Source organism: Mauremys reevesii, linkage group 7, assembly GCF_016161935.1.
Source record: "Mauremys reevesii isolate NIE-2019 linkage group 7, ASM1616193v1, whole genome shotgun sequence".
Taxonomy (NCBI): domain Eukaryota; kingdom Metazoa; phylum Chordata; order Testudines; family Geoemydidae; genus Mauremys; species Mauremys reevesii.
Genome location: NC_052629.1, coordinates 120686156 through 120712182, shown reverse-complemented (window position 1 = coordinate 120712182; position 26027 = coordinate 120686156). Strand labels below are relative to the sequence as shown.

Here is a 26027-nt window from a genome sequence, read left to right as displayed (position 1 = left end):
CAGAGATGTCAGGGCTATACCTCGTGTAATACTATTTAGCCACTAGGCGGAGACATGGCCACAAACCGTTGAGCAGACCCATATGCCATCCTGTGGAGGACACTGGTGACACAGAGGTATTCCGGAAGGACAGAGCAATGTACTGTCACAAATCCCAGGCCACCAGAATATCACAGTAATAGCAGTGACAGAAGCCAGACCCTGATCCAAAATCACAGGCCTCCGCCACTTGAGCTCAGAAAGACTCTCCATTAGCTATTAGCAATATAGGGTCTACGTGACCCAAAGAGGAGCAATTCTGTCATCCAGGAGAGGGCAGTAGTGCAAACAGACACTAGCCCAGGGGCAGCCAATCTGTGGCTCTGGAGCCACATGCGGCTCTTCAGAAGTTAATATGCGGCTCCTTGTACAGGCACCGACTCTGGGGCTGGAGCTACAGGCGCCAACTTTCTGATGTGCCGGGGGGTGCTCACTGCTCAACCCCTGGCTCTGCCACAGGCCCTGCCCTCACTCCACCCCCTGCCGACCCCTCTCCTGCTGTGTCCTTGCTCCTCCCTTCCAGAGCCTCCTGCATGCCATGAAACAGCTGACTGGGAGGTGCAGGGAGGCATTGAATGGTGGGGCTGCCAGTGGGCAGGAGGCACTGGGAGCTGGGGGTGCGGGGAGCTGATGTGGGGCTGCTGATGCGTTACTGTGGCTCTTTGGCAATGTACATTGGTAAATTCTGGCTCCTTCTCAGGCTCAGGTCGGCCTCCCCTGCACTAGCCAGTTCACTACAGTGGTGCACATTGTCCCCCAGATGTGGGTGTGGTAAGAGGAAAGAGTTCTTCCATGGCACTGTGTACTTGCAGGCTGATGGTGGGCCTGGGGCCTGGCCAGGCTGTGGTGGGGAGGTATATGGAATCAGGCAGACACATATCTAGGGCCATGGAGATCCCCCAATACAGTGGTGGGATTCTTAAGGACCCCAAGGGGAGCTGGACTGCTACACAGGAGCAGGGGTTGCCAGTGCGGAATGGCCCTAGCCTTCTATTGATCCCTGGGGAACTGCCTAATTTGGGGGCAATTATCAGGGATCGTTGTGTCGATTCTCTGTCTAAGAGCCTCCTCTTGTAGGATGGGGAAGCCAGGCTAATATTAGCAGCGAGCCGTACAGAATGGCAACTGGATGGGAGTTCAGTGACTCTGCAGCAGCAGTAGAGGGCTTGTTACAAGAGCACAAGTCAGCTCACCATCCCCTTTGGACCGGGAACTAGACTAGAGCCAACGTCCTTTACTGTTCCTCCCAGCTCTGCTCACCCAGCCGGAGAGGCTCGGACTATCCGCTCACTGCTTGGGAACTGGCTGTACTCAATGCTCAGGTTGCATTCTCCAGATGCCACATTTCAAAAACTATTTCAGCTGAAGTATAGTTTATTCCAAATCAAATGTTGAAAGTTGACTTTGGCATTTTCTGATAACCTCTGCGCAAACTAATTGGTAAGATCTCTGCAGTATTAGCATGATTTAAAGCATGAGGCATGCCCCCTATGCCATCGCTGAGACATTCTGACTTTGCAAATTGGTTGAAAAAATTCACAAATAAATTGCTCTGTTTTTCTTAATAAAACTTTCCATTGCTTAATCTACAGCCTGACTTCTTTGGCATAAGCCATTTTCTGGCAAACTTCATTTTATTAAGGCCAAATTCTGCTCTCAGTAACCATGGTTTAAATCTAGAGCACTTCTGACAAAATCAAGATGTTAATCTGGACTTTCTGCATATTTTGGTCCCTGAAAATCAGCTGTTACTTGACAGAAAACTTCAGAGATTGACCAGGATTATCAAAAGTCCTCAGTTTTGGCTTAACCCTACTCCACTGAAGCCAATGGGAGTGTTACCATTGCAACATTGCCAACTCTTATCATGAATCCTACAATATTTGGTGTTTTTCTTCAAGCCCCAGCTCCTGGAGTCAAATTATTATGTGAGAATCTCAGCTTTCATTTTAAACAAAGTATATTTCTAGACCTAATGGTTATAGAGAAAAGCTAAAAAATGTGACTCCTAAAGACTCAAACACCAGAAGGCAAATAAAACAATGGTGCATTTTTATTTTTTAAGCCAATCTCATGACTGGGGAGGTGGGGGTGGGGTGAGACTCATGACTTTGGAACATTTGGGGGTTGGCCACACTGACTTTAATGGGAGCAGAGTGAGGCCACCCCTGCACACTTTTGAAAATCGCACCCATAATGTCTGTTTAGAAACAGTCCTGCTTTATGCTCGATGCCATTTTCATTTTTCCTTTCCTCATTTCCCCACTCCGTCATCACTATTGCTATTTTCCTGGCAAATGGATCTTTGCTGCTTGAACAGGTATCTTCTGCTCCTTGTTCCCCACTCTGTCACACCAGTCCCTTCTACAGCAATCAGTTTCAGGCTGTCACCAAGACAGACGTACAGCTTCAAATGAGGAATAACTGGCTTTTAGCAATAAGCAACACCAGCACCACTTTGCATTTATATAGTTTCAAATACCTCTGTGTATTTCCTCAACAGCAATGGATTAAGCCTCAATATCCTGTGACCCAGACAAAGGGAGAGAGAGCACCGCAAGCCTTCTCAGATCAGACATTAGAACCCACCTCTCCTGACTTGCAGACCCATGCTTTAAAAACACTCAGTTTCCTTTAATTCATCATCAGTAATAATAAAAATTACTGTATAGGGAGAGTTAAATACAATATGGAAGTAGATCTAGAGCTGAACAATATTTTTAAATTATCCAGGAGATATAATAGGCTCCTTAATCCCACCAAACAAGACATGTTTAAAGGAAATGCATGTGCCACCATCACACTGGGCTCTTATCATGTGGGAGACATGAAATTCTAAAGAGAGAATCATTTATTTCAGGTAGTGCCCATGATACGCTAGGCCAGGGGTTCTCCCAAGAAATTTTTTGGTGGCCTTAGCGTGTGGCCACCAACTCTTGCTGGGGGCCGCTCTAACAATTTTTCCTAAAATACTTAACTTTAGGAAAAACAAATATGCACATATCCATGTCCAAATCACTGTCATTTATTTCACTAGTGTTCTTTGCTGACTCAGTGACAAAAATAATGTACAATTGTCTCTATTCTTTACTGGACCTAAACAGAACAGAAAGAAAATAAGGTGCTTTGCAAGGTCTTGTCTTTTTTTATTCCTTTTTTTAAGAGTTGCTAGCTAGTAAGTCTGCTGCTTTCAGTTTTCACAGCAGCAGACTTACTAGCTAGCTGGGAGGCAGTGAAAAGTGATATTAACAAACATACCAATATCACTTTCCGCAGCAGACTTACTGAGCCGCGGCACAAGCTGGGTGACAAATGAAGCCCTGGACAGCGTGAGTGGGAAGTGGCGGGGTCCAGAGGCAATGGGGGATTGGTGAGCCCGAAGCCAGAGCTTGAAGCCCTGCAGCCGGGGGATGGAGCCCCACTGCCAGAGCTTGCCGCCCACCGCCCCAGGACGGAAGCTGGAAGCCCATGCGCCACGGCCCCTGGGAAGGTGGGGAGCTCACACAGGCTTCCTGCTCCTTTGCCATTTGTGGCTCCAGACAGGGGTGGTGAGTTGTATGGGCCCACGTTCCAGAAAATTCAGGGCCCCAGAGGCCTGGCTTCATCAACGTTAGGGGCTGGGTCTCTCCCCCGGCCCCGCCTACTGCCCCCTGCATGCCTCTCCCGAGCGTCCCTGCCTCACCTGCTCCCTGGAGAGCGGGCAGCTGCCCCCTGCGAAGGGAGCGGCACTGGCGGCAGGGAGGAGAGGAGAAAGTGCAGTGGCATGGCAGACCCCCTGTCCCACCAGGCGACTCTGAGGGGGCTTATCCTGTCTGGACCTCCTGGGGCACAGATGTGCGTTGTGTGGGTGGGAGGGGGAGGAGACGAGGGCCCCTCCCCTGGAGCTCGCTGATGCCGGTGGGGAGAGGGCTATGGGGGCCTCCTCTCTGGCCCCAGCCCCCGGAGAGCCTGCCTGCTGCACCCCAAAGTTTGAACTCGTCATCCCAGCCCAGCTCCACCCCAGAGCCTGCACCCTCAGACAGAGCCATCACTCAACCCCAACCCTCTGCCCCAGACCTGAGCCCCCTCCTGCACCATGAACCCCTCTTCCCTGGCAACACCCCCCGCACTCCAACTCTCTACCCTACCCTGAGCCTCCTCCCACACTCCAAACCCCTTGGCCCCACCCCATTAATTTTGTGTAATAATAATTAACAATGGATAAATTCTTAATAAAGTTACCCAGAGAAAAAGAACAAAAGGGTAATTCATCAAGTGACGGCCTGAGTTCGACCCCCAGCTTGCAAACTGACATTATACAAAAGAAAGATGTGGAAAATCTAAAAGATAAGAAAAGGAGTTTTCGTTAGTCTTGGCTATCAAGATTGACGTTGTTGGAGTACAACAGCGAATTAGACAGAGCTTTTTGCTTTTGAGGGTTATTGATCCAAGAGTGCTTGCTTGGTTGTTCCCGTATTCAAAAGAGTATTAATAACGTTGATGTTCTTAGTTAAATATTTTTTCTTACGTTAGTGATATTGTGCAAGATTGGGAAACTGTTAAACATTTACTGTTTCCGGTCCATTTTTACATTATTTTAAAGACATATATCAGTTTACAAGGCTGAGGTAGGTAGGTGTGTGTGTGTGTGTGTGTGTGTGTGTGTGTGTAGGAAGGGCGGGACTCTGCTAGGCACTATCCAAACAGAAGAGACACAATCCGTCCCTCAAGGAGTTCACCACCTAAAGACAGTCAGACAGACAGGTTTGTGGAAGGGAGTACAACATATAGACAATGACGTTTCTATTGGCCTTTAGCGCTGTTCCCCTTTTCAAAGATGTCCGAAGGAGGAGAGGGCAGGTCATTAGGGCATTGATGATTAGGTTGAAATTTGCGTTTGGTGATCACGTGGACGCCACAAACATCAGAGGTCTGATAAGTTTGCTACTAACTGACATAAATCGAATGTCCAGACAGACCTCCTTAAAAACTTGGCTAGAGATTGAGCTGGGTGGGGCTACATGCTCCCAGGCCATGTCTTGAGGATGGCAATGTGTTTCCACATTGCACAATTGGGTCAGAAGAAAAATAAATAGCAAGTGGATTTCTGGGTGGCTGCCATATGGTCCTACTCTTGTATACTGGCAACCCATCAACCCATGAAGCTTCAAGCGAAGAGTGTCACTGCAAGTAACAACAGCTGTAATAGTGAAAACAAACAGAACTGCAGAGGATAAACACGGCCAATGGTTACTTGGCAACAGAACATGTGATGGCAACGCAATACTTGCCTGTTGATGGAAAGGGACAAGAGGCACATCGCCATAGGAACTGCAGAAGGGGCAGACAGAGCATCAGGAGGAGGAGGAAAAGTTCTAGAGCAAAAGCTAAACGTCTGCCAAAGAGAAAGGCCCTCTCCTCTCGGATGGACTCACCAATACCCTGGGCCTAGATAAAACTTTATATATAAATGACACAGTTAAAAATAGGACCAATTTCCAAAAGCTAAAAGCCCCCAGAGCGCCCCCAACCAAATTTCTCCCATGCTTTCTCCCTCCCGTCTCCTCACAGGAAAAGCCTGGGACAAGTGATGTGCCTTGTTGTACACACCGGGCATCTGCTTCATAACCTTTGCTCCCTGCTACCGTAAGAACCTCTATGACCGAGGAAGTGGGGGGAGGAGGGGGCTGGAGCTGGCCTTGAAGGTACTTTGAGGTTCTCTGATAAAGGCTCTAGAAAAATGCAAAAGTAAACTCCATGAGATGCTCAGCAGATTTAGGCATCTAACGATGCAGAAAAGTGCCTACAGCTACATCTTTAGGTGCCTAATTCCCTATGGAAATCTGGCCCCGAGACAACGTGTGTATGACACAGTCACAAACACACATACAGTTAACCAGTTACAGTAGTTAACAGCAGTCCCCCTGCCTCCACCTATCGTGCAGCAGAACTACTGCATGATTAGAGGCCTTTCGACATTACTGCAATACAAATGACCAACAGTAAACGTACGGTTAACAAGACAGATGTGGAAGCTTTCGGTTTACACGTGACATTTATCGACATCGCCTCGAGGTACCGTTGAGCTGGCAGTTTGAAAGTGGCAGGTTGTAACGGGCCGAGTACTGGGATAGTTATATGCCTAGTATCAGCTACAGGCCCCAGAGTGCCAGGTGCCAGTTTAACCAGTTCCTCAGCATAGAGGGAATCCTCAGCTAATGCTGAGCTGACGTAGCTCTAAGCATTGTCCTATCGCAGCAGATGAGCATGGGGGAGGTGGCTGGGAAAAGAGGATGTGTCAGGAGCGCCTCTGCAGTCTGGCTAATTCCAGCTGCCAGAACAATGCCTTGGGGCCACGGGCAGCCAGGTGTAAATTAGAGCAGCCTTTGGGCTGCCCTGATTTATACCAGGAGCCAAACTGGCTTGTGCTAGCTCCAGAATTGTTTCTCTCCCAGTTGGATTCCTAGTACATTTTAATATAAATTCTGTTCCCCGACTAAGGTGCAATTGAGGAAACATGAGCCTGAGTCTCCACTCCATTACACGGGGTCTGTAACCATTATGTGAGTGTGTCCCCACTGACATCAATGGAGATATAAAACTGGGTGTGACAGAGCTGAGATCCAGGCTTTACAGCTCAGATCCACAAAGGTATTAAGCCTCCTAACTTCCAATGATTTCAGTGGATCTGGGCCTAGATCTTTAATTGTGATCAGTACCTTCCAGACTCTCCCCACTCACAACACACACTGAGCTAGGTTTCTTGAGAGTCACACAGAAATAATTTCAGACTACAGGGCAAGTGATGCAGCGTTATCTAATAGTGGGGTTTAAGCAGCATTTCTTAGGGTCCATGGGATTCTGGGGCTCTTCACCCACAGAGCCTCATTATTAAACACCCATCGAGATTTAGCAGAGTGGGGAAAATGTTGGTGATAGCATGAACCCAATTCTACCGTAATCACAGCTAAACAATCCCAGGGTAGACTACAGGACACACTCTGAGAAGCCCCCAGCACTGTTCCCGGCGGGAAGACACTCCAATGCAAACAGGAAGTCAGTCAGCTGTCCAGCAGCTGCACAGCATCATACCGCTACTCTGACCATACCCGTGGAGAGAGGTTAGGCCCGCCATAGCAAAGGGAGAAGCCAGCTTTTCATTATCTGGCTGAACTTGACTCAAAATAACTTTGCAAAACCTAACTAAATCCACTTGAAACTTCACAAAGACAAAGTCATGCCAGCATCATTTTTTCCCTACCAAGTCTGAAGCAAATTGGAGACAGTGTTGGTGGAATATGAGGGGTTCAAAACAAAATGAGGTGGGCTTCACTTTAGAAGATTTTGCCTCCTAATCTGTCAAAAAATAACTTGGCCTAGAAACTCCAAATTTGTTTTAATCTTGTTGACCTTGGCAATGAGGGGCACGTTTCACTGGTCTGAGATTGCTGGAGGAAATCAGCTCATTAATCAATGGCATTGATGCAGATATTAGGAATGCTGTGGAGCTCTTAAAGTGAGCAAAGCAAGGACATATGTTCTAGGCTATTCACAACCACAGGCTGTGGAATTCCTAAAGCACCTAAAATGCAACTGAAGCTTTGAGGTTGAGCTACAGGAGATGACTTAGTGATCCAAGCACCAGGGCTGAAATCCTGTCCCCACTGACGTCAATTTGCCGTTGACTTCAATAGGGCTAAGATTTCTAAAAGTCTCCATGAAGCTAGCTTTATACCTAGGGAATAGGTTGGCTCAAATATCCTGATTGCTCTGTCCAAACATCAGAAAATCCATCATGCATCCATCACGCGACGGATTTGCCCTGGTGTCCCTTACCAACCTTCTCCTGCACCCAGTCTCACGCCGCAGCCTGCCAGATAATGAAAAGCTGGCTTCCTTCTTTGCTATGGCGGGCCTAACCTCACCAGAGGCAGCTGCAGCTAAGGGCATCATATCTATATCATTTGTAAAGTGCTTTGGGCCAAAAGGTGCTCTAATGGGATATCTCCTATGATATTAGTCACAGTGCATGGAGTTAGGCACATGCAAAAGCCTTTTTGCAGGATAATGGCTTTACTTTAACGATAATGAATGATAATAACGTCTCTGCTTAAGTGTTATATCCCCTGCTTGATCAAGCAAGTGCCAATAAGTGGGTTCTAACCAGGTGTCACCCATTTTAACTCTTTTAACTCTGGGCTCCTTGTTGCTGTGGTGCTCTTACAACTAATGTGACTTTGCAGCTAGGCTGTCTATGCTTTGCCTTATAAACCACAATGGCCTAGATTCAAGGTGTCAGCATCACCAAATGTTAATACACGTGTCTGCAGGGTTTGAGATGTTCTCAGGTCCCGGGGCATCCAGCGGTAGTGCAGTTTCATATGAGTTAGTCGCGATTATGGTCTCAGATGTGTATTGACTCTCCATGGAGAAATGAGTAACTGTGTTTCCATAATATGGATGAATGTACCATTAACTTTCCATCTTCTCTTTTTTCTGACATTTGTTTTTTAATTACAATTACAAAATCCGGGGTGATTCCCCTTAAATTACTGATATTCATTTACAGCCCCCTTAGCTCCAGCTTAATGATGTGTTTCGTCTGGGAACACAGTTCATAATTCGATCAAGTGAAATGTTACCCTGGAAGCAAGAGAGAGGGTCCCTGCCATGCAAAGGATATTTTTCTATTAAAGAAATTTGAGAATCTGTTTCACCAGACTATCCAGGGGAGCGGAAAACTTACTCTAGCCCATGGCTGGAGCACGTTTTTATTGTACAAATATAGTTTTCCTTTTCCCCTCACCTCTGCAGGACCTTCTGAAATGTCCCTCTTGATTGGGATTAAATCACCATCTCCTGATGACTCTTCAAAGCCTCAATGTGAGGAGCCGGAACAACTGTGTGGCCTTGCCAAGCCTACTGCCGTGTGACTTGGCTGAAGGTAGATGGCTCCCTGGTGCTACCAGAGCATGGCACAGTGCGAAAGGCCAAGCATCTTGTTTTGCTGATTCAAGTCAAACTGTTGAATGAAAACACCTGTCTCATCAAGACACCATGAAATTCTAACCAAAGACCAAATTGAGCCTCCAGTGACTTCAATGGCAGCTGTGCTGGTACACTTGGTTCTTCCGTAAAAAGGCTAGAATGACGGGGGACTGCAATATCTCATTACACCCTGTACATTTCCAGTTCCAAAAAACACTAAAGCCTCAAAGCAAGACTGATCCCATCTACAGTCGAGAAATCTGTGCTCCCGCCCCCCCGATGCGAGGCTGACCAGATAGCAAGTGTGAAAAATCAGGACCAGGGGGGTGGGGGGAGAATAGGAGCCTATATAAGAAAAAGCCCCAAATATCGAGACTGTCCCTATAAAATCGGGACATCTGGTCACCCTACCTCCTGCTGTCTCATTGACAGCAATTGATCTTAAGCAACACTACTTCCAGTCAACAACTATGTAGTTACAGGAGTACACTCCCCCTAATGTAGATACACTGTACAAAGGTAAAATGAGGCTCACGGCCTGTAACAGCTTCCTTGCGTAACATCAGATTAAGCTGCATTGGTACAAACCCCGTTTGATGTCAGTGCAGTGAATCTCCATGAAGGGTTTGCAGTGGTGCCACTGCACTGACATAGGTGCACTAGAAAGCACAGACAGAGCGCTCAACGGAAATGCTTCCAGGAGAATCTCAACTCATGCTGCATATTGGTAACTTTGAGGATCCAGCCAAGGACAGACCTGAATGGGGAGCAACTATCGATAAAAACTGTAAACACTTGGAGAAAGACAGATGCAGCAAATAATGAAAAAAGAGCCAAGTGTCGTGCCAAGTCTTCAATGAGAGGCTCTACCTTCCTATGTGACACCTGTTCGCGACCTTGCTCCTCACAGATCGGACTGTGCAGCCACCAGAAAACACGAGATGCCGTGACATCATTATTGGATACTCGGATAGCCACACACAGTTACACTGGTTCACATGTCTCGAATGTAGGCAGGGCTTCAGTCAAAACGAGTAGCAATGCCCCGTTTCCATGCTAAAGCCATGGAAAACCAGCCTGTAGATGAATGCATACATCATCTGGAGGTCACTCCAGACCAGGCTCAAGTTTCCCTAAAAGCTTTATGAAGATGCACAAGACACGAGGTAGGTTTTGCAATGGTTTTACGGTTTCACTGTGAACATTTTTGCACAACACCAACTTAAATCCCACCCTCGTGCTGTCTCATTGACAGCAATTGGTCGTAAGGCCATGCTTGATGCTTTGCTGAACTGGGCAGAAAGGAGGTTTAAATAATGCTTGATTAGTTTATTATACCACTTGTGAATACAGCAATTCACTACCACTCCACTTCCTTACACTCACCACAGGGCAGGGAAAGCAAGTCCTCGGTGGGGCATAGTAACTGAGTGAAGTGTGTTAAATGTGTAAAGCTGGGCGTACGTTTCCAAAATCAGCATATCCTGATGAGCTTTGTTTAACTGCAGCTTCCACAGGCAGAACAGAACAGAACAGGACAGCTTCTTTCACTTCTAACCTTCCCTCCCTCAAATGCCCCCTGAAGCTGTTGGATTCTGGCGGTCTCTATAGTGCTAGGCAGCCACTTCCCTAAGAACCCACAGCCCATGAAATGGGCTTGATCTTAAATTCCACCCCAGGAATTGAAAGGAACTTAAGAGGAAGAAGAGCAGCACTGTCAGTGACTTGTTTATAGCGCAGCTTCACTCCACTTTGACCTTGGGATTTGCAGAAATAAAAGAGAACAGTTATATAACCACTGGAAATAGCTAAAAGTAAACAAGGCTGGGAGAGAAAGGCAAGGAACCTTGTAATTCAGAGACAAGCAAAGTGCCTGCCAAGCCGTTCATGATTCTGACACTCAGCTGTGCAGCTTGGTGCACTGTAAATCATGACGATTTTCTAATGATTTCAGGATACGTTTCTTGTCACAAACAGCTCAGACACCCAGCGCACTGAAAACAGCCACTATGCCAATACTGTCTGGATGAGAGATTTGACTGGAAATTATTAATGCAGTGTGCCTGGTGTAACCGCCTCATCCGCCATGCCACATTAGTGAAGCCGCAGTCTTTGGGGTACTCAGTGGGATAATCAGGGCAGGTTTCTACACCAGTCATTCTGCAAACAGGGCTCCCTCCCACCCCGATCTGTTTTGCATGCAGCCAGAAAAGACAGCCCACTTCTTGCAGAATCCTTCTGCTGCTCCTTTTGTCTGCCTGCTTTGCAATGGAGGAGTTTTCAATAGGAAAGAAAGCTGCTGAAATGCTTAGATTTGCACGAAGAAGGGGCCGGTTGTCATTTCAATGCATCATTTTGGGAACTAATTTCAGTTTTTCTCCCAACAACTGATTTGCAGGTGAGAAAGATGAACACTGTTCACAGGAGAGCAACAGTTGAGAATGTGTGAGCAAACAAGGGAGCACACACATTAGAGAAAGGGTCTGCAGAGCCTTCCAAGTGGCCAAGGCTGGATTTTACGACTCTCCACAAAACAAACAGGATTCCATCTCCTAGAACACAATGTCCTGGGTTTGGAAGGGTGGCTGACCGGTCAGGGAAGCACAACTATTTGATGCACAATTATTTTCTTGCAACAATATCGGGTTCCAAGGGTCCATTTGAGGTCTCGTTTTGTTTTGCAAAGCATATGCCTCTGTGCTTCTGTCTAAAATAAAAGTCAATGCCAGCAGCCTAGTGTTTACCACCAGAGATCCAAAAACAGCAAACTAGCATGTACTCACGCAAGGCGGGAGCATCTCAATATATACACAGACTGCAGGCCAAAGATCCAGGGGAATGAAGGAATGGAAAACAAGAGAGAGCACAGAGTGTACTAATCAGAGTTAATACACCTTGATATTGTCCTTGTCAGAAGGAGAATCTCAGGCTTCGCCTGTTTGATTGGGAAATGCAAGGGTCTCTCTATATATTTTGAAGTTGCACCAAGTCTGCTAAGAGCTGTTGCCATAGTGACTTGAAAGAAATGTTCCATTTTTCGGGGCTGGAAGGGAAGGGGGTGGCTGAAGACCTGGGAGAGGTCTCCCTGCCAGTGAAGAAGACAGCGACAGCTAAATGGAATTGGGAGCAGCGTGCTGCTTAGCTGTGTACTCGATGGTACAACAGTCTGGCTTTTCATCCACCGCCTTGCCATGAACAGCCGCATCCTCAATGCGGGTGGGAGGGGAAGAGAAAAGAATACGCGAGGAGTGGGATTTTCAGCAGCGCTCAGAATTGGCCGCACAGAGCTCCCCAGCTTCCAGGGACATCAGTGGGCTTTTGGAAAACCCAACCCATGATCTTTCATCTACCTTTGCAGCAACAAAGAAAAGGGAGAGGCTAGTTTGGGCCCCAGGTTTTGCAAGTATGTCTGAACTGCAAGAAGGGCTTTCGGCTTCAAATCCCCTCCTCACCTGGAGGAAGAAAGGGAAACAGATTGAAGGCACTGCCACTCCACTCCGTACACTGACAGACTCTCTCCACCCCCTCGCTTCTGACTCTTTGTCCAATGCAGGGAGGCAGATGGGCTTGGCAGCTGCCATGAAAGGCTGGGAACAGAGCTGCTCCAATGGGGTGAGACGCTATTTGCTGAGATTCCTATGGCAGTGGCCTCGTCTTGCCAAATATGGCTGACTTGGCACAGGGAGATGACCTTTTTAAAAAGGTTTTTCCGTCGTAAAAGGCCTTGTGCTTCAATGCCAACATGAAACGACTTCTATTGTGATGGTCTCACATCCCTCTCCCCCCCTTTTACGCGTGAAGCTATAGTTTGCAGAACATACTTGAGGGCAGCAGAGCTGGTAATTCTCTCCCTCTCCGTTTACAGGCGGTCAGAGTTGCTACTTGAGTTGCTATAAAGCTCAGCTGGAATTTCCACTTTAATTCCAGAACTGGGGCTTTGTTAGATATTGCAGCCTTCTTTTATGCATAATGCTTTCATTTTATGGCCACCGTGTTTACTCCGCTAACGCCCATTTGTCTGGCTCTTCCACCAGTCTGCATCGCGCCATAACCGTAGGCTGGAAATTCTTTTGGGCAGAGACTGCCTTTTACACCTGGTTGTTCAGTTTTTAGAAGAATCTAATTGGGGTCTCTAAGTGTTTTGTGATATAAATAACTCCAGTGGACACCTGCCCTATACCCGTTGAACCCAATTCTGCCCTGATTGATACACCAGGGAATCCCACTGACTTCACAGTAGTTACTCCAGATTTCCACCTATGTCAAATGAGGGCAGGAGTTGACTCTGTGTTGTTAACCTACATCGAGCTGGTTTTCTGGTTACAATTTGTTTCTCCTTTTGAGCCCTCCAACAATATCATCATTCAATGTGGGCCTAATCTCTGATACCTCCCCAAGTTGTCTGCAAACAAAGAGACTGTTATTTGACAGTGAAATTTTGTTTGCCAGTCCTTCTTAAAGGGGGCTATTAGACAACTGGTGTTGGAATCAGCAGAGAGAAGCTTTTATTGATAATTTGGCTGCTAAGTATGCACAATACTTTGCATCATCTTTGACAAGGTTATGAAACACCCATTGGAATTAAAATGACAATAGCAACAAGACAACTATTGGACTCAAGCTCAATTCTATAAGGGATTGAACACCTTCCAGGTTGTGCTTAATCTCTGGCAGGATCAGCTCGTTCTCATGAGATAAGGATCACAAACCCCAGAACACCCGCATCCTGCCAGTTTAATGAATTGAAAAAGGTTTACACCAAAGCTTCTGTTTCAATGATAGAATCTACTGTTGCTAATTTTGTGATGTTGGAAACTTCCATTTAATGGAGATTCCCAAAGTTGGCTGGCCAAAGGAAACTGAATATGATAGGCAGGGGAAAAGTAGCAGCCCTTCAAAGAGTGAGCCGCAAATGTCTTAACATCTCAGCTTCTAAGCTGGGTGACCCATTGCAGAGCAACTCAGAATGCTGAGGTTACTGGAATTGCAGCTGTGAGAATGCTAAAATGCCGATATACTCCCCCTAGTGGCTCCATTCTTGTTGGCCAACAAATAAGTACTCCTGTTCTTTTTTTGAAAATGAAGAGTTCCTTGCTCTCTGAAGAACTCCAAAGCACAAATGTTTTAATATTTCAGCACCCTGTCTGTTCACAAGAGTGAAGCCAGCAGAGAGGCTAGAAAGATGGCACAGCTGGGAATTTAAGAATGTTGCCGCACACTCTTTTGGAGGCCAAACGTTGGGCCTGCCAATTCAGTTCTTTTATGAACCTCTGTTGGGAGTAGAATTTCTGTAAAGTTGCCCATCTGATCTCAGTAGGACGATGCTCTCCGGCTTTCTCATAGAGTTCCAATGAGACCAGGCTGGCTCCAGACTGCGTTGGAAAACTAATGCATTTCTCCTCCCGCCTCTACTTCCGAGACTGTTTCTCATACATTTAGACATATTAGTCTAATCTCAGTGAAGGCACTGTAGCAATTCAGATTGCATCACAGATTACGATTGATATTGGGGCCAGGAAAACATTTAAACAAATCACAGTTAAAAAAACCCGACAGGGAAATGAGAGACAAAAACTACAATCAGGAGTCTATTTTCCTTTGTTGGCGTGTGTGGTTACGTCCCATAAATGTTAATGGAGATTATACATGCCCAGCTAGGGGAGAACAGACCGCTAGTGATCTAATTTAAATCCACAGCCAGAAAGGAAATGCAGGGTTATGGCTAACACTGCAAATTCAATGCTCTAACTGAATCTCAATAGATTAGCATACATGGTGTGACTCCAGAGCACATCCAGACACTTAGGGTGAGTGCTTAGTAGGTTTGCCCTTAACATTAGTGTTACGTATCTTAACTAACTCATTCGAATTGGCTCTAAAGGGATTAAGTAGAATCTGTTTCGAAAGAACCCCACAGGATTTCATGCCATTCTCACGGGTGAAAAGTCTGGCTTACAAAAGTCACCGCTGGGGCACACTTATCCATTCCAGTACTTATTATTCATCCAGTGCAACCATTTACTAGGTAGGACCACGAGGAAAGAAAGATCTGCTTGATGCCCACGCATTGGACTGAGACTCAAGAGATCTGTGTTCAATTCCCACCGGTGGCACAACATTCCTGTGTGACCTCAGGCAAGTCATTTAGAAGAAACTGGTCTGGCAAAGCATTTAAACATTTGTGAACCTCAAAGCCTGTCAGTACCCTGTTGACTTAAATGGGATTGCCCATGTGCTTTGCTGAATCTCTCTGTGCCTGCATTTTCCGCCTGTATCATGGGCACAATACTACTTTGTTTTTCTAGTCTTTGTCTGTCATTTAATTAGACAATAACTCTTGTGGGGGGGGAGGTGTCTCTTCCTGTGCGTTTGTACAGCACCTGGCACAGTGGAGCCTCGATCTCGGTTGGGGTGTCTACAGGGGCGGCTCTAGAAATCGGGCTGCCCCAAGCAGCGCGGAGCGCTGCGCCGCCCTTCCCCGGTCCCGCGGCGGGTCCCCTCTTCCCGCGGCTCCGGTTGAGCTCCTGCCGGCATGCCTGCGGCAGGTCCACCGGAGCCCGGGACGAGCGGACCTGCCGCAGTCATGCCTGCGGGAGCTCAACCGGAGCCGCGGGAAGACGGGACCCGCCGCAGTCATGCCTGCGGCAGGTCCGCTTGTCCCGGGCTCCGGTGGACCTGCCGCTGGCATGCCGGCGGGAGCTCAACCGGAGCCAAATGCCGCCCCCCCGGGAAACGGCCGCCCCAAGCGCCTGCTTGGCGCGCTGGTGTCTAGAGCCGCCCCTGGGTGTCTAGGTACTGTTGACAGTAATGCAGAAATAACAGTAACAATAACTTTTCACAGGTGGATGACACAGGTAGCTTTTTACCCATAGAAAATGGACTCTAGCCACACACCTGGTTATCTGCTTTCCCTGGCACCTCCAGCTAATTACTGGTTGAGCTTTAATAGAAACATCACAGCAGAATTTCCTCCCAGGATGGAGTCAGTCAGATTGTAACATGTGCTGTGCAGGTCAGAGACTGTTTGCCCTTCAGCTCTATATAAAATGAATGCTTTCAGTGATGTCATAAAAATATTGCACAGAGTCAGAATTAATCACTCCACACAGTGTATTTTATAAGGTGGAGCAACCGTGTGGAGATGGAATTTTAAAGGGACTTTTTCAGTGTTTTAGTACAAAGAGAAACGCTGGAGTGTTTTCCAAAAAAATGCACTCAAGCTTTCTTGGTGGGAGTCGCAAATTGCATGGATAGAGTGACTCTGCATGTTTACTTCGCTTCACTTAGGAGAGCTGCAGTTTAACGCTGTGTCAAGCAGTGCTCTGGAGCAAGAGGCACCGTAGGCTGGTTCTGATTTGTGACATATTTACTATGGCATTTGCTTTGCAGGGAGTCTGCACTGAGTGCTTTCCAAAAGCCAGGCTGAGCCATCATGAAAAGTAAAACACCCTGTGGGAGCTGCACGCTGTGTCATGGGCTGAGCAACAGCAGAGTGGGTGGGAGAAAGGAGCCCTGCCTCTGAGAGGAGAGGGCAGCTATACAAGGTAGCCTGTGAAGTACGTAGTTTTCTCTTCCACTACTCTACAGAACATAACCTAGCTGGCTTCAATTCCCAGCTCTGCTACCGATCTCCTGTGTGACCTGGGGCGAGTCACTTAAACTCTCTGTGCCTGAGTTTGCTATCTATTAAATGGGAATAACAATCCTTTCTTTCTTCTCCCAGGCAGAAGACAAGTCAGCCTTATCTCTTCAGATAGTGAATAATTTGGGGCAGGGATTGCCTCTTATTCTATTTGTTCTGTGCCTAGCACAATGGAGCCCTGATCTCAGTCAGAGCCTCTAGGCACCAGGGCTGTGGGGGGGGGGGGAGGAGGAGGGGGCAGGCAAGTGGGGCAATTTTCCCCAGGCCCCAGGCCCCACAGGGGCCCCGCGAGCCCTGGCCTGGCAGCGGTCTGGTCTTCGGCAGCATTTCAGCGAAGACGAAGACGCAGAGCAACTGAAGGGCCTCCAGCCGCCGAAATGCTGCCGAAGACACAGACCGCCGCCGGGTGAGTACAAGAGGCGCAGCTCCCCCGCTTTGTCCCAGGCCTCCTGAATCCTCTGGGCGGCCCTGCTAGGCACCACTGTAATACACATTACCATTGGGAACTATGATCACCTGGATTTCGTAAGTAATTGTTTGACACCTTCAACGCAAGCCTCAGCATTCTGAGCTACTTCTCCAGTAGAGAAAACTAAGCAGGAAGGAACAGATTAATTAACAGACATTAATAGAGCAAGTGTTTGGAAGGACAGTTTGATTTTAAGGGCAGATTTTCAAAGGTACAACTGGGAGTTGAGTGCCACTGAAAACCTCCCCGTAATGCTTTAAAAAGGGATGTCCTAAGATTAAATATAGAGATATTTTGCATCATAATAATTAAAACCGTTTTTTAAAACCTGCCTCTTGATCTGTGGCCAGATAACTTGTTACATGTAAGCTCCAAACGATGAAATAATTATTGAAATAGCTGTACACTGCCTGCATGCTGCAAATCCAGCAACAGACCTCAGTGCGGCCCGAGTTTATTTATGCTAAGAAAGTTTCCATATCGGGAGAATTAAGGGTGTGGGTCTGAGGCTCTCAGATTGCTTTCACCTACATACATGCGTATACCGATTTCTGAAAGCGATTGAATTTTGCCGTCTCTGTCCTCAATTTCAGATTCCCTTTTTGAACTGTATATAGGGTGGGAAGACTGCCTTCCTCTTATGTCCTATTCTGATCTTAATTTATGGAAGTTGAGCGGGGATCTGGCTGGAAACAGATTATTTCAACTTCAGGTACGGCGCTGGCACACTTCCTAGACAAACACACCAGAACCCCTAAGCTTGTCCTGAAGGCAGAGGAGTAACAAAAGAGTCCTGTCGGTCAGGCCATGGAAATTCATAACCCTTCTAAAATTCACTCAGTCTCCACTAACCCCTCTCCGCTCTCAAAGCCGATTGCTACAAAGGGGCTTCAGAGACACCTCTAGACTTGCCCCTACTTCGTTTCCTGAGTGGGGTTGGTCTGCCCTGAGCTCTCAAGGGCTGGCCAGGGCCTCGCATCTGTTCGCACAGTGCCGAGCATACTGCCAGCACCTTGTAAATAACAACAATAGCAGCCAATGCAACTGGACTCTGGGCCATTTCTAGGCAGCTAGTTATGAGGTGAAAGCATGAGAGGTAGATCAGATTTTCCGGGGGGAGGGGACCGTATATGCCTGAATCCAAACAAAGCTTGGCCGAAAAGAAAAAAGCCGGGGGCGGAGTGGGGGGGGGAGGGAAAGAAAAAGCAAAGTAAATATCTGTGGCTAACAAACCATACTTGGCATTTTCTTTTCAAGGAGGTTTCATGCTTTAGGGACTCCTGAGGAAAGGCTGTTAGCTGTGCCAGATTAGCGTGGTCATCTGATAACGTAAACTACTGTCGACTGAAGAAAAACTCCATTGCACTGGGGTCTGAATCAAACAGAAAGCCTGTTTGCAGACTAATGTGTTATATCTCCTAAGCCCCAACAGGCTTATTCCACACACACACTTTGCTGCAGCTAAGGAATGAAAAGCAAATGTAGTCAGACCAAGCGAATACTGAATATTTCATTTGGATACATTTACCGTCATGGGGGGGGGGAGGGGAGAGTGGTTTATATAAAAAGGAAACAACGCTACACAAAAGAGGGTTTATTGTGGGCCTGTCGTGGGTTATATTTCAAAGTATTTTGAAATAATTTTTGGCCCCAACTGCTGCTTAGGGGAGCTCCTTGGGCTCTTGTGGCTAAACTCCAGCTCTTCTCCAGCAGCTGGCATTAATGATTTTAAAGGAAGGATTAAAGAGCAGTGATGGGTTTGTTTTGAAATACATTAACCCCCCCCTCCAGAAATAATTATATTTAGTAAACAAATAAGAGAAATCAAAGTGAGGTGAATTCACGGTCTTGCAATGCTCAACTGTCTTATTAAACCTGCAAATTCTGGGATTTCCCCAGTTAAAGCGGACAGGACACTCCATGACTTGCATGCACCTTTGTCTTACAGACTGTACGGTACTTTCTAGGTTCCAGGGAGGTTGCACTGCTGGCTGTCACATACTGTGTTCTCACTCTTATCTCTGCTCAGTATCCCTGCTTCTGTATAGCTAGACCAGAAGAGGGGCACAAGCTGTCTTCTTTCCTCTCTTTGCTATTCTCTAGACACAATAGGGCATGTACCTCATTTGTCCTCCATCCTACCCTTCTCTCCTAGTCCTGATCAACTAGCATTTACATTGTAAAGACACCTCTCAAACAGATGTGTGGTGCATGAGATCAGCTAAGATGCTCTGGCCACTGGTCCCCAGGGGAGAGAGAAATGGTGGCAGGCTGCTCTCTTGACCTTGTTTCCCTCTCTTGGTCTGACAGCACCCAAGCCTATTGACTGACAGTGCCTACTGCAAAGCTTGCCATATCCTCAAGAGCTCTGCGGAGAGGCGGAGTCAAAAGTGGGGGGTTAATGGAGTTAGATGGAGGAGTGATTTCTGGATGAAGCTGAACAGGTGAGGAGTGTGTGTAACGTCTTCTCTTAAGCAAAGTAAGCTGTCATGGGATAAGAGGGAAGGTTCTCTCATGGATCAATAACTGGTTAAAAGATAGGAAACAAAGGGTAGGAATAAATGGTCAGTTTTCAGAATGAAGAGAGGTAAATAGTGGTGTCCCCCCAGGGGTCTGTACTGGGCCCAGTCTTATTTAACATACTCATAAATGATCTGGAAAAAGGGGTAAACAGTGAGGTGGCAAAATTTGTAGATGATACAAGATAATTAAGTCCCAGGCACTCTGCGGAGAGCTACAAAAGGATCTCTCAGAACTGGGTGACTGGGCAACAAAATGGCAGATGAAATTCAGTGTTGATAAAGGCAAAGTAATGCACATTGGAAACCATAATCCCAATTATACATATAAAATGATGGCGTCTAAATTAGCTGTGACCACTGAAGAAAGAGATTTTTGAGTCATTGTGGATAGTTCTCTGAAAACATCCACTCGATGTGCAGCAGCAGTCAAAAAAGCAAACAGAATGTTGGGAATCATTAAGAAAGGGATAGATAATAAGACAAAAAATACCATATTGCCTCTATATAAATCCACGGTACGCCCACATCTTGAATACTGCGTGCAGATGTGGTCGCCCCATCTCAAAAAAGATATACTGGACTTGGAAAAGGCTCAGAAAAGGGCAACAAAAATTATGAGGGGTATGGAACGGCTTCTGTATGAGGAGAGACTAGAAAGACTTGGACTTTTCATCTTGAAAAAGAGACGACTAAGGGGGGGAATATGATAGAGGGCTATAAAGTCTTGACTGGTGTGGAGAAAGTAAATAAGGAAGTGTTATTTACTTCTTCTCATAACACAAGAACTAGGGGCCACCAAATGAAATTAATAGGCAGCAGGTTTAAAGCAAACAAAAGGAAGTATTTTTTTCACACAACGCACAGTCAATCTGTGGAACTCCTTGCCAGAGGATGTTGTGAAGGCCAAGACTATAATAGAGTTCAAAAAAGAACTAGATATATTCATGGAGGATAGATCCATCAATGGCTATTAGCCAGGATGGGCAGGGATGGTGTCCCTAGCCTCTGTTTGCCAGAAGCTGGGAATGGGCAACAAGGGATGGATCACTTGATGATTACTGTTCTGTTCATTCCCTTTGGGGCACTTGGCATTGGCCACTGTTGGAAGACAGGTACTGGGCTAGGTGGACCTTTGGTCTGACCCAGTATGGCCATTCTTATGTTCTTTTGTTTGATCCAGTTATTTAGGGATTTTATGAGTATGTGCACCTAGCACAACGGACAGTCAAAACGGAAAACAAAGTATCCATGGAAGCGCCCTCTGGATTCAAACGCAAGTCACCAGCTCTGCTGCTGCTTGGCTCCACCACACAGCTGCAGGGCTTCAAACTCTGATTTTTGCATTGCAAAATCAATTAGATTGTCAAACCCGGGAGGCATCCGTACCTTTTCATCATCATCCACATGCACTCCCTATGCTGCTGCAGAGCTCTGCAATTCTACTTCCACACAGCAAACCCTTATTTTGTTTTAACAGGTGGATTCACCTACCTTTCTGTCTGGCTGCAGGATTAACAACAGAACATTGTACTAGCCGGTAGTGTCTTACCTGTGGCATTTGAAAGGGCGAGGGACTCCATTGAGCCCCGTGGCGTTTGCTCAGTGGGTGTTAGGTCCTCAGTGAATTTAAGTGCGTTGATTGGATGCCTTGTTCGACACTGTTGGGTAGACATCCCGCCTTCTTCCTCTTCATCATATTTTGGAACTTTGATGTTTCCTCTGGTTTCATTAAAACTCTGGTTAGACACATCGCTGTAGCTTTCTTGTGACCTAAGCCTTCCTGAGTAATAATCTTCTCTGCACTCCTGGATGAAGCTTCCATTATGCCCCTTCATCGCTATAGATGAACTTCTCTTTGGATTGCTGAAATGTTTGGCCCATAAATCTGGTTGAGTGCCTGGGACCTGTCCTGGGTTATAGGAAGTCCTTATATTACACTGGCTGAGAAGTTGCAAGGGGCTTTGGGATTGACTTTGCTCCATTTGATTTCCATAGTGGTAGAGTTCATCTCTGCTCCTCCATATGTGCTCTCTGTTTAAGCTAGGAGTCTGACTAGACAAACTCAGCAAATCCATCTGTAGCGACAGTGGGTCCACATCTGCAGAAAGTCTATTTGAGGTCACTTGCAGTTGACTGCACTGATTTAACATATTTTCCTCCACTTTCCCTTTGTTCTTGCCAATTTTGGCACTGCGACGGGACTCCTTTGCTCTTGCGTTCTGAAATGCTGAATCTGACGAATCCGAGCCGGTAGGATCATCACCCACGCTGCATGCCCTCGAACAGAATATCTGCCCTTGTTTTGGTAAGAAAGGTCGACCAAGTAGGGATTTCTTGCACTGAGCACAGCAAAAACAGGTTTCTGTAGCATGCCAATGTTGTCCGTCATAAGTCATCTGGCCCTGGTCAATACCTTTGGAGGAATTAAAAAAAAAAATAGAAAGTGTAAGATCTATGTCATGAACTGGAAGTTACTCCCCAGAAATTTCAGTGGTTTCATTTTCTAACAATACATGAAAGATAAATCAAGAATGAAAACACAGACGGTCCTGATTCTACCACCTTTCCTCATGTTGAGGAGCAGGCGCATAAAAATAATCCATATATAGTTCCCAATCCTTTGTTAACTTCAGTGGGACTACTAAATTGTGTAAAGCTAAGTATAAGTCTTCACAGGTTCAAGGCCTAACCCAGGGACTTACTCAATGTGAGAAAAGGCGGCACAACTGAGTCAGGGGTTATTTCATTTTAAATGGTTATTTCATATTTAAAATGGTAGGAACATGAAAGGTTCTTCACAAAGTTGTTGAAGACAATGCAATAAAACCACTAGCTGCTTAACCCTCTCCCCCCTCCAAAAACCACAACAACCCAGAAGAGGTATTTGTGCTGTTTTCCCAGTTACGAGACGTAGCCAAATATAAACCCATCCCTGTCCTTGACTGCTCTATTCCCTGTACATTTTAAGGCCCAAACTTATTTTAATTAATGTAGCTTCTTCTCTAAAGAGGAGAGGTAAAGAGACTACGTGAACAATCACCTTGGCTTGCTTTATAGTCAAAATCCATTAGGTAGCAGCCGCACAGAGGATGAAGTTTGCCTTCATTCAGCCCTGCCTGGCTTACTGAGGGAATTAAATTCATTGTAGGCCTAACAATGAGACTCTCTTCTGAACAAGCAGACTCACGAGTCTTACCAGTCATAGGTTACACTAGCTGTAACTGCAACTGATCACCACTATATCTACCCAAGAATGATCCCTGACAGGTTAGCTCTTCTTTGTACTCACAATGGGAAGCTGGCTTTAAATTATCTATATTCCCTGAAATCCTCTTTACTAACTGGTGTTAAAGTCTTCACTGCAGACAAATGTACCGTACCTCCACTCCCCCACACCAGGGTTCAAAATTCAACAAGGTCTAAAGACAATTTTTTTAAAATGGGGAGAGCGGGCAATGGGCAGTCTGTCCGTCAGCACTTAACCCACACAACCACTACACTGAAACACAGTCATTACATTGTCACTCCAACTTCCTGGGCATCCTGTGGGGAAGATTCAAAATGCCTTTTCATTCACCCTTCCTGTTGTGTATTTGGTTGTCGTCGTAATAGAATCTTGTGTTGCTATGGCAACTGAGTTGGATTATTAGGGGATAGCCCAGCCAGTTTGGGCTGGCTGTTGGTTAGTTCTGTGTGTGGCAATAAATGGCTCTTTCAAGGTTTACAGCTCTCTGTGTCTCCAGTGATTTCTTCCTAAAACTGTGGCCCCCAAGGATATAACAACGTGGTGACGAGGGTAGGATCCCTGTGCTGCCCCAGCAACAGAAGGAAGTAGAAGTTAAGGTACAAAAAAACCCACAAAAACCTTTTTTTGCTGCTGGAAGGGGGTGAGAACTGGCTTATTTGCACTGACTGTGCAAACTGAAACTAAAATCATGGTTACGCTTACAGGGCCACTGGAACCTTTTGAGGAGACTATAGTGCATTGGCATGTGTATACTGAGTGTTTTGAGCTTTTGTTATTGCAAATGACATTACAGAAGAGAAGAAGGTGCTAATATTCTTAAGTGTTGTAGCCAGAGACTAATTACCCCACCTAGTGTCCTGGAGGAGTGGAATGGAGAGGGAGGGACCTGGGCCCGCCCTCTTCTCCAGGTCCCAACCCAGGGGCCCTGAGGTTAGTGGTGAACTACTTGAACTGATGATTCCTCCCCCTGGGCTACTTCCGTCTCCTGCCCTTTAGCTTGTGGAGGGGCTTCTTGCCTTCCTTCTACACAAGCCAGGGGATGCATTGCTAAATTCTGAAGTGCTGACACACTTTGATCCATCCTTACCCCCACATTTGGCCTGCGATGCGTCCCCTTATGGAGTGGGAGCAGTCGTATTACACATTATGCCTTCGGGAGAAGAGAGACCTATTGCTTTTGCTTCATGCACTCTAAGCAAAGCAGAAACTAACTATGCCCAAATCGAACATAAGGCATTGGGAATTGTTTTTGGGATTCAGACGTTTCATCAGTACCTGTTTGGATGGAAGTTTGCTCTTCTCACAGAACATCGACCCCTGACTTCAATTTTTGGACCCTGCACAGGCATTCCTCCATTAGCCGCTAATCATATGCAACAGTGGGCATTGTTGCTTTCCACGCACACATATGAAATCAAATATTGGACATCCACTCTGCATGGCAATGCGGATGGTCTCTCAAGGCTGCCAGTCAAACATCAAGATATTGCCCAAAAGGAAATCTTTTACTTTGAACAGGTAGAGAATATACCCATCACCGCTATTCAGGTAAAGAAGGCAACTCAAGTTGACCCAGTATTGTCCCAAGTTATGGACTGGTGATGCATGGAACATCTCAATGAACCTCTCCGGTCTCACCTGACCTTGTTACCTACATGTCCAGAGGACAGAATTATCAATCCAAACTGGTTGCTTGTTATGGAAGAGACGTGTCATTATCCCACCACCATTGAGTTCACAGATATCAGAACAGCTCCATTCCGGTCACTGTGGAATAGTGCACATGAAGGAAATTGCACTAAGCTATTTTTGGTGGCCTGGATTGGACAGTGCTATTGAAGAGAAGGCAAAAGCTTGTATGTCATGTCAGGATGTGAGGAATGCACCCCAGTGGGCACCCCTACACCCATGGAACTGGCCTGAAAACCTGTGGCAACGTATTCACATTGACTTCGCTGGCCCCCTTGAAGGAAGCATGTTCTTGGTGGTGGTAGATGCCCATTCTAAATGGCCAGAAGTCTCTATAATGCAGTCCACTACTGCAGAGAGTACTATTCAAAAACTACAAGGACTCTTTAGTTATTTTGATCTGCCAGAACAACTTGTGAGTGACAACGGACTGCAGTTCATCTCTCAGGAGTTTCAAAAGTTTATGAAGGCAAATGGGATACACCACAACACTTCAGCACCATATCATCCATCCACCAGTGGATTAGCTGAAAGATTTGTGCAGACAATGAAACAAGCTTTGAAATCGGCAAGGGGACACTTATCCATTCAAAAGCATCTGGACACCTTCTTACTATCTACAGAAACACACCTCATGCTATGACCAAGGCATCCCCGGCCTTTCTAATGATGGGACGACAGCTGCACACTTGCTTTGATCTGCTGAAACCATCTGAATCCCTACAAATTGTGCAATGTCAGCAGCAAGATCAAGTCATCAGGAATGCACTCAGAACAAAAGACCGAACCTTTAGCTCGGGACAGCCGGTTTTGGCTCAGAATTATATTTCTGGAGCTAAATGGGTCCCTGCCACTGTCATCGTTCAAACGGGACCTGTTTCCTACACAGTCCGGACTGCAGAGGATCTCACCTGGCGGCGACATGTAGGTCAGCTGTTGCCAGGTCATACCAGTCCTCTGGACACATCTTCAGTTGAGTTGCCTGACTTCACCACCTCCAGTGAGACACCGAATCAAGAGTCACCTGTTCCTGACTTTTCCCCTCCATTACTGCTAGCGGCAGAGATACCCCTCTGCACAGCACGAGCTGATACCCCATCCTCACCCATTCGCCCTACGAACCCTGAGCCCATTGTCAGGCCTGTGCCCAAGACACTTTCGGGAGCAACACCAGAAGTCCGCCGTAATCCACCTAGAGAGAGACGGTCTCCTCGTCAGGTGGATCTTTAGCTAGGGCGAACCCATGGTTACGGGGCAAAATCATCCCCAGGGTTCAGCCAGGAATGGAGGCGGTCTACCCTCCTTCTCTAGTTAGTGTGTTTTATTTAGGGGACATTCTTATTGAGGGGGGAGGAATATGTTGTGTATTTGGTTGTCTTGGTAATAGAATCTTGTGTTGCTATGGCAACTGAGTTAGATTATTAGGGGATAGCCCAGCCAATTTTGGCTGGC

At 46.5% G+C, this 26027-nt stretch overlaps 1 protein-coding gene across 10 annotated transcripts in view; it reads right to left on the bottom strand.

Moving 5' to 3' along the window:
- PRICKLE2 (prickle planar cell polarity protein 2) overlaps nt 1–26027 on the bottom strand; it is a 201120-nt gene that overhangs the window by 3383 nt on the left and 171710 nt on the right. For all 10 annotated transcript variants that reach the window (XM_039482373.1, XM_039482371.1, XM_039482380.1 and 7 more), the window contains one exon: nt 21189–22052. In XM_039482373.1, coding sequence (XP_039338307.1) covers nt 21189–22052 — 864 coding nt within the window. The remainder of the gene's footprint in view (nt 1–21188; nt 22053–26027) is intronic.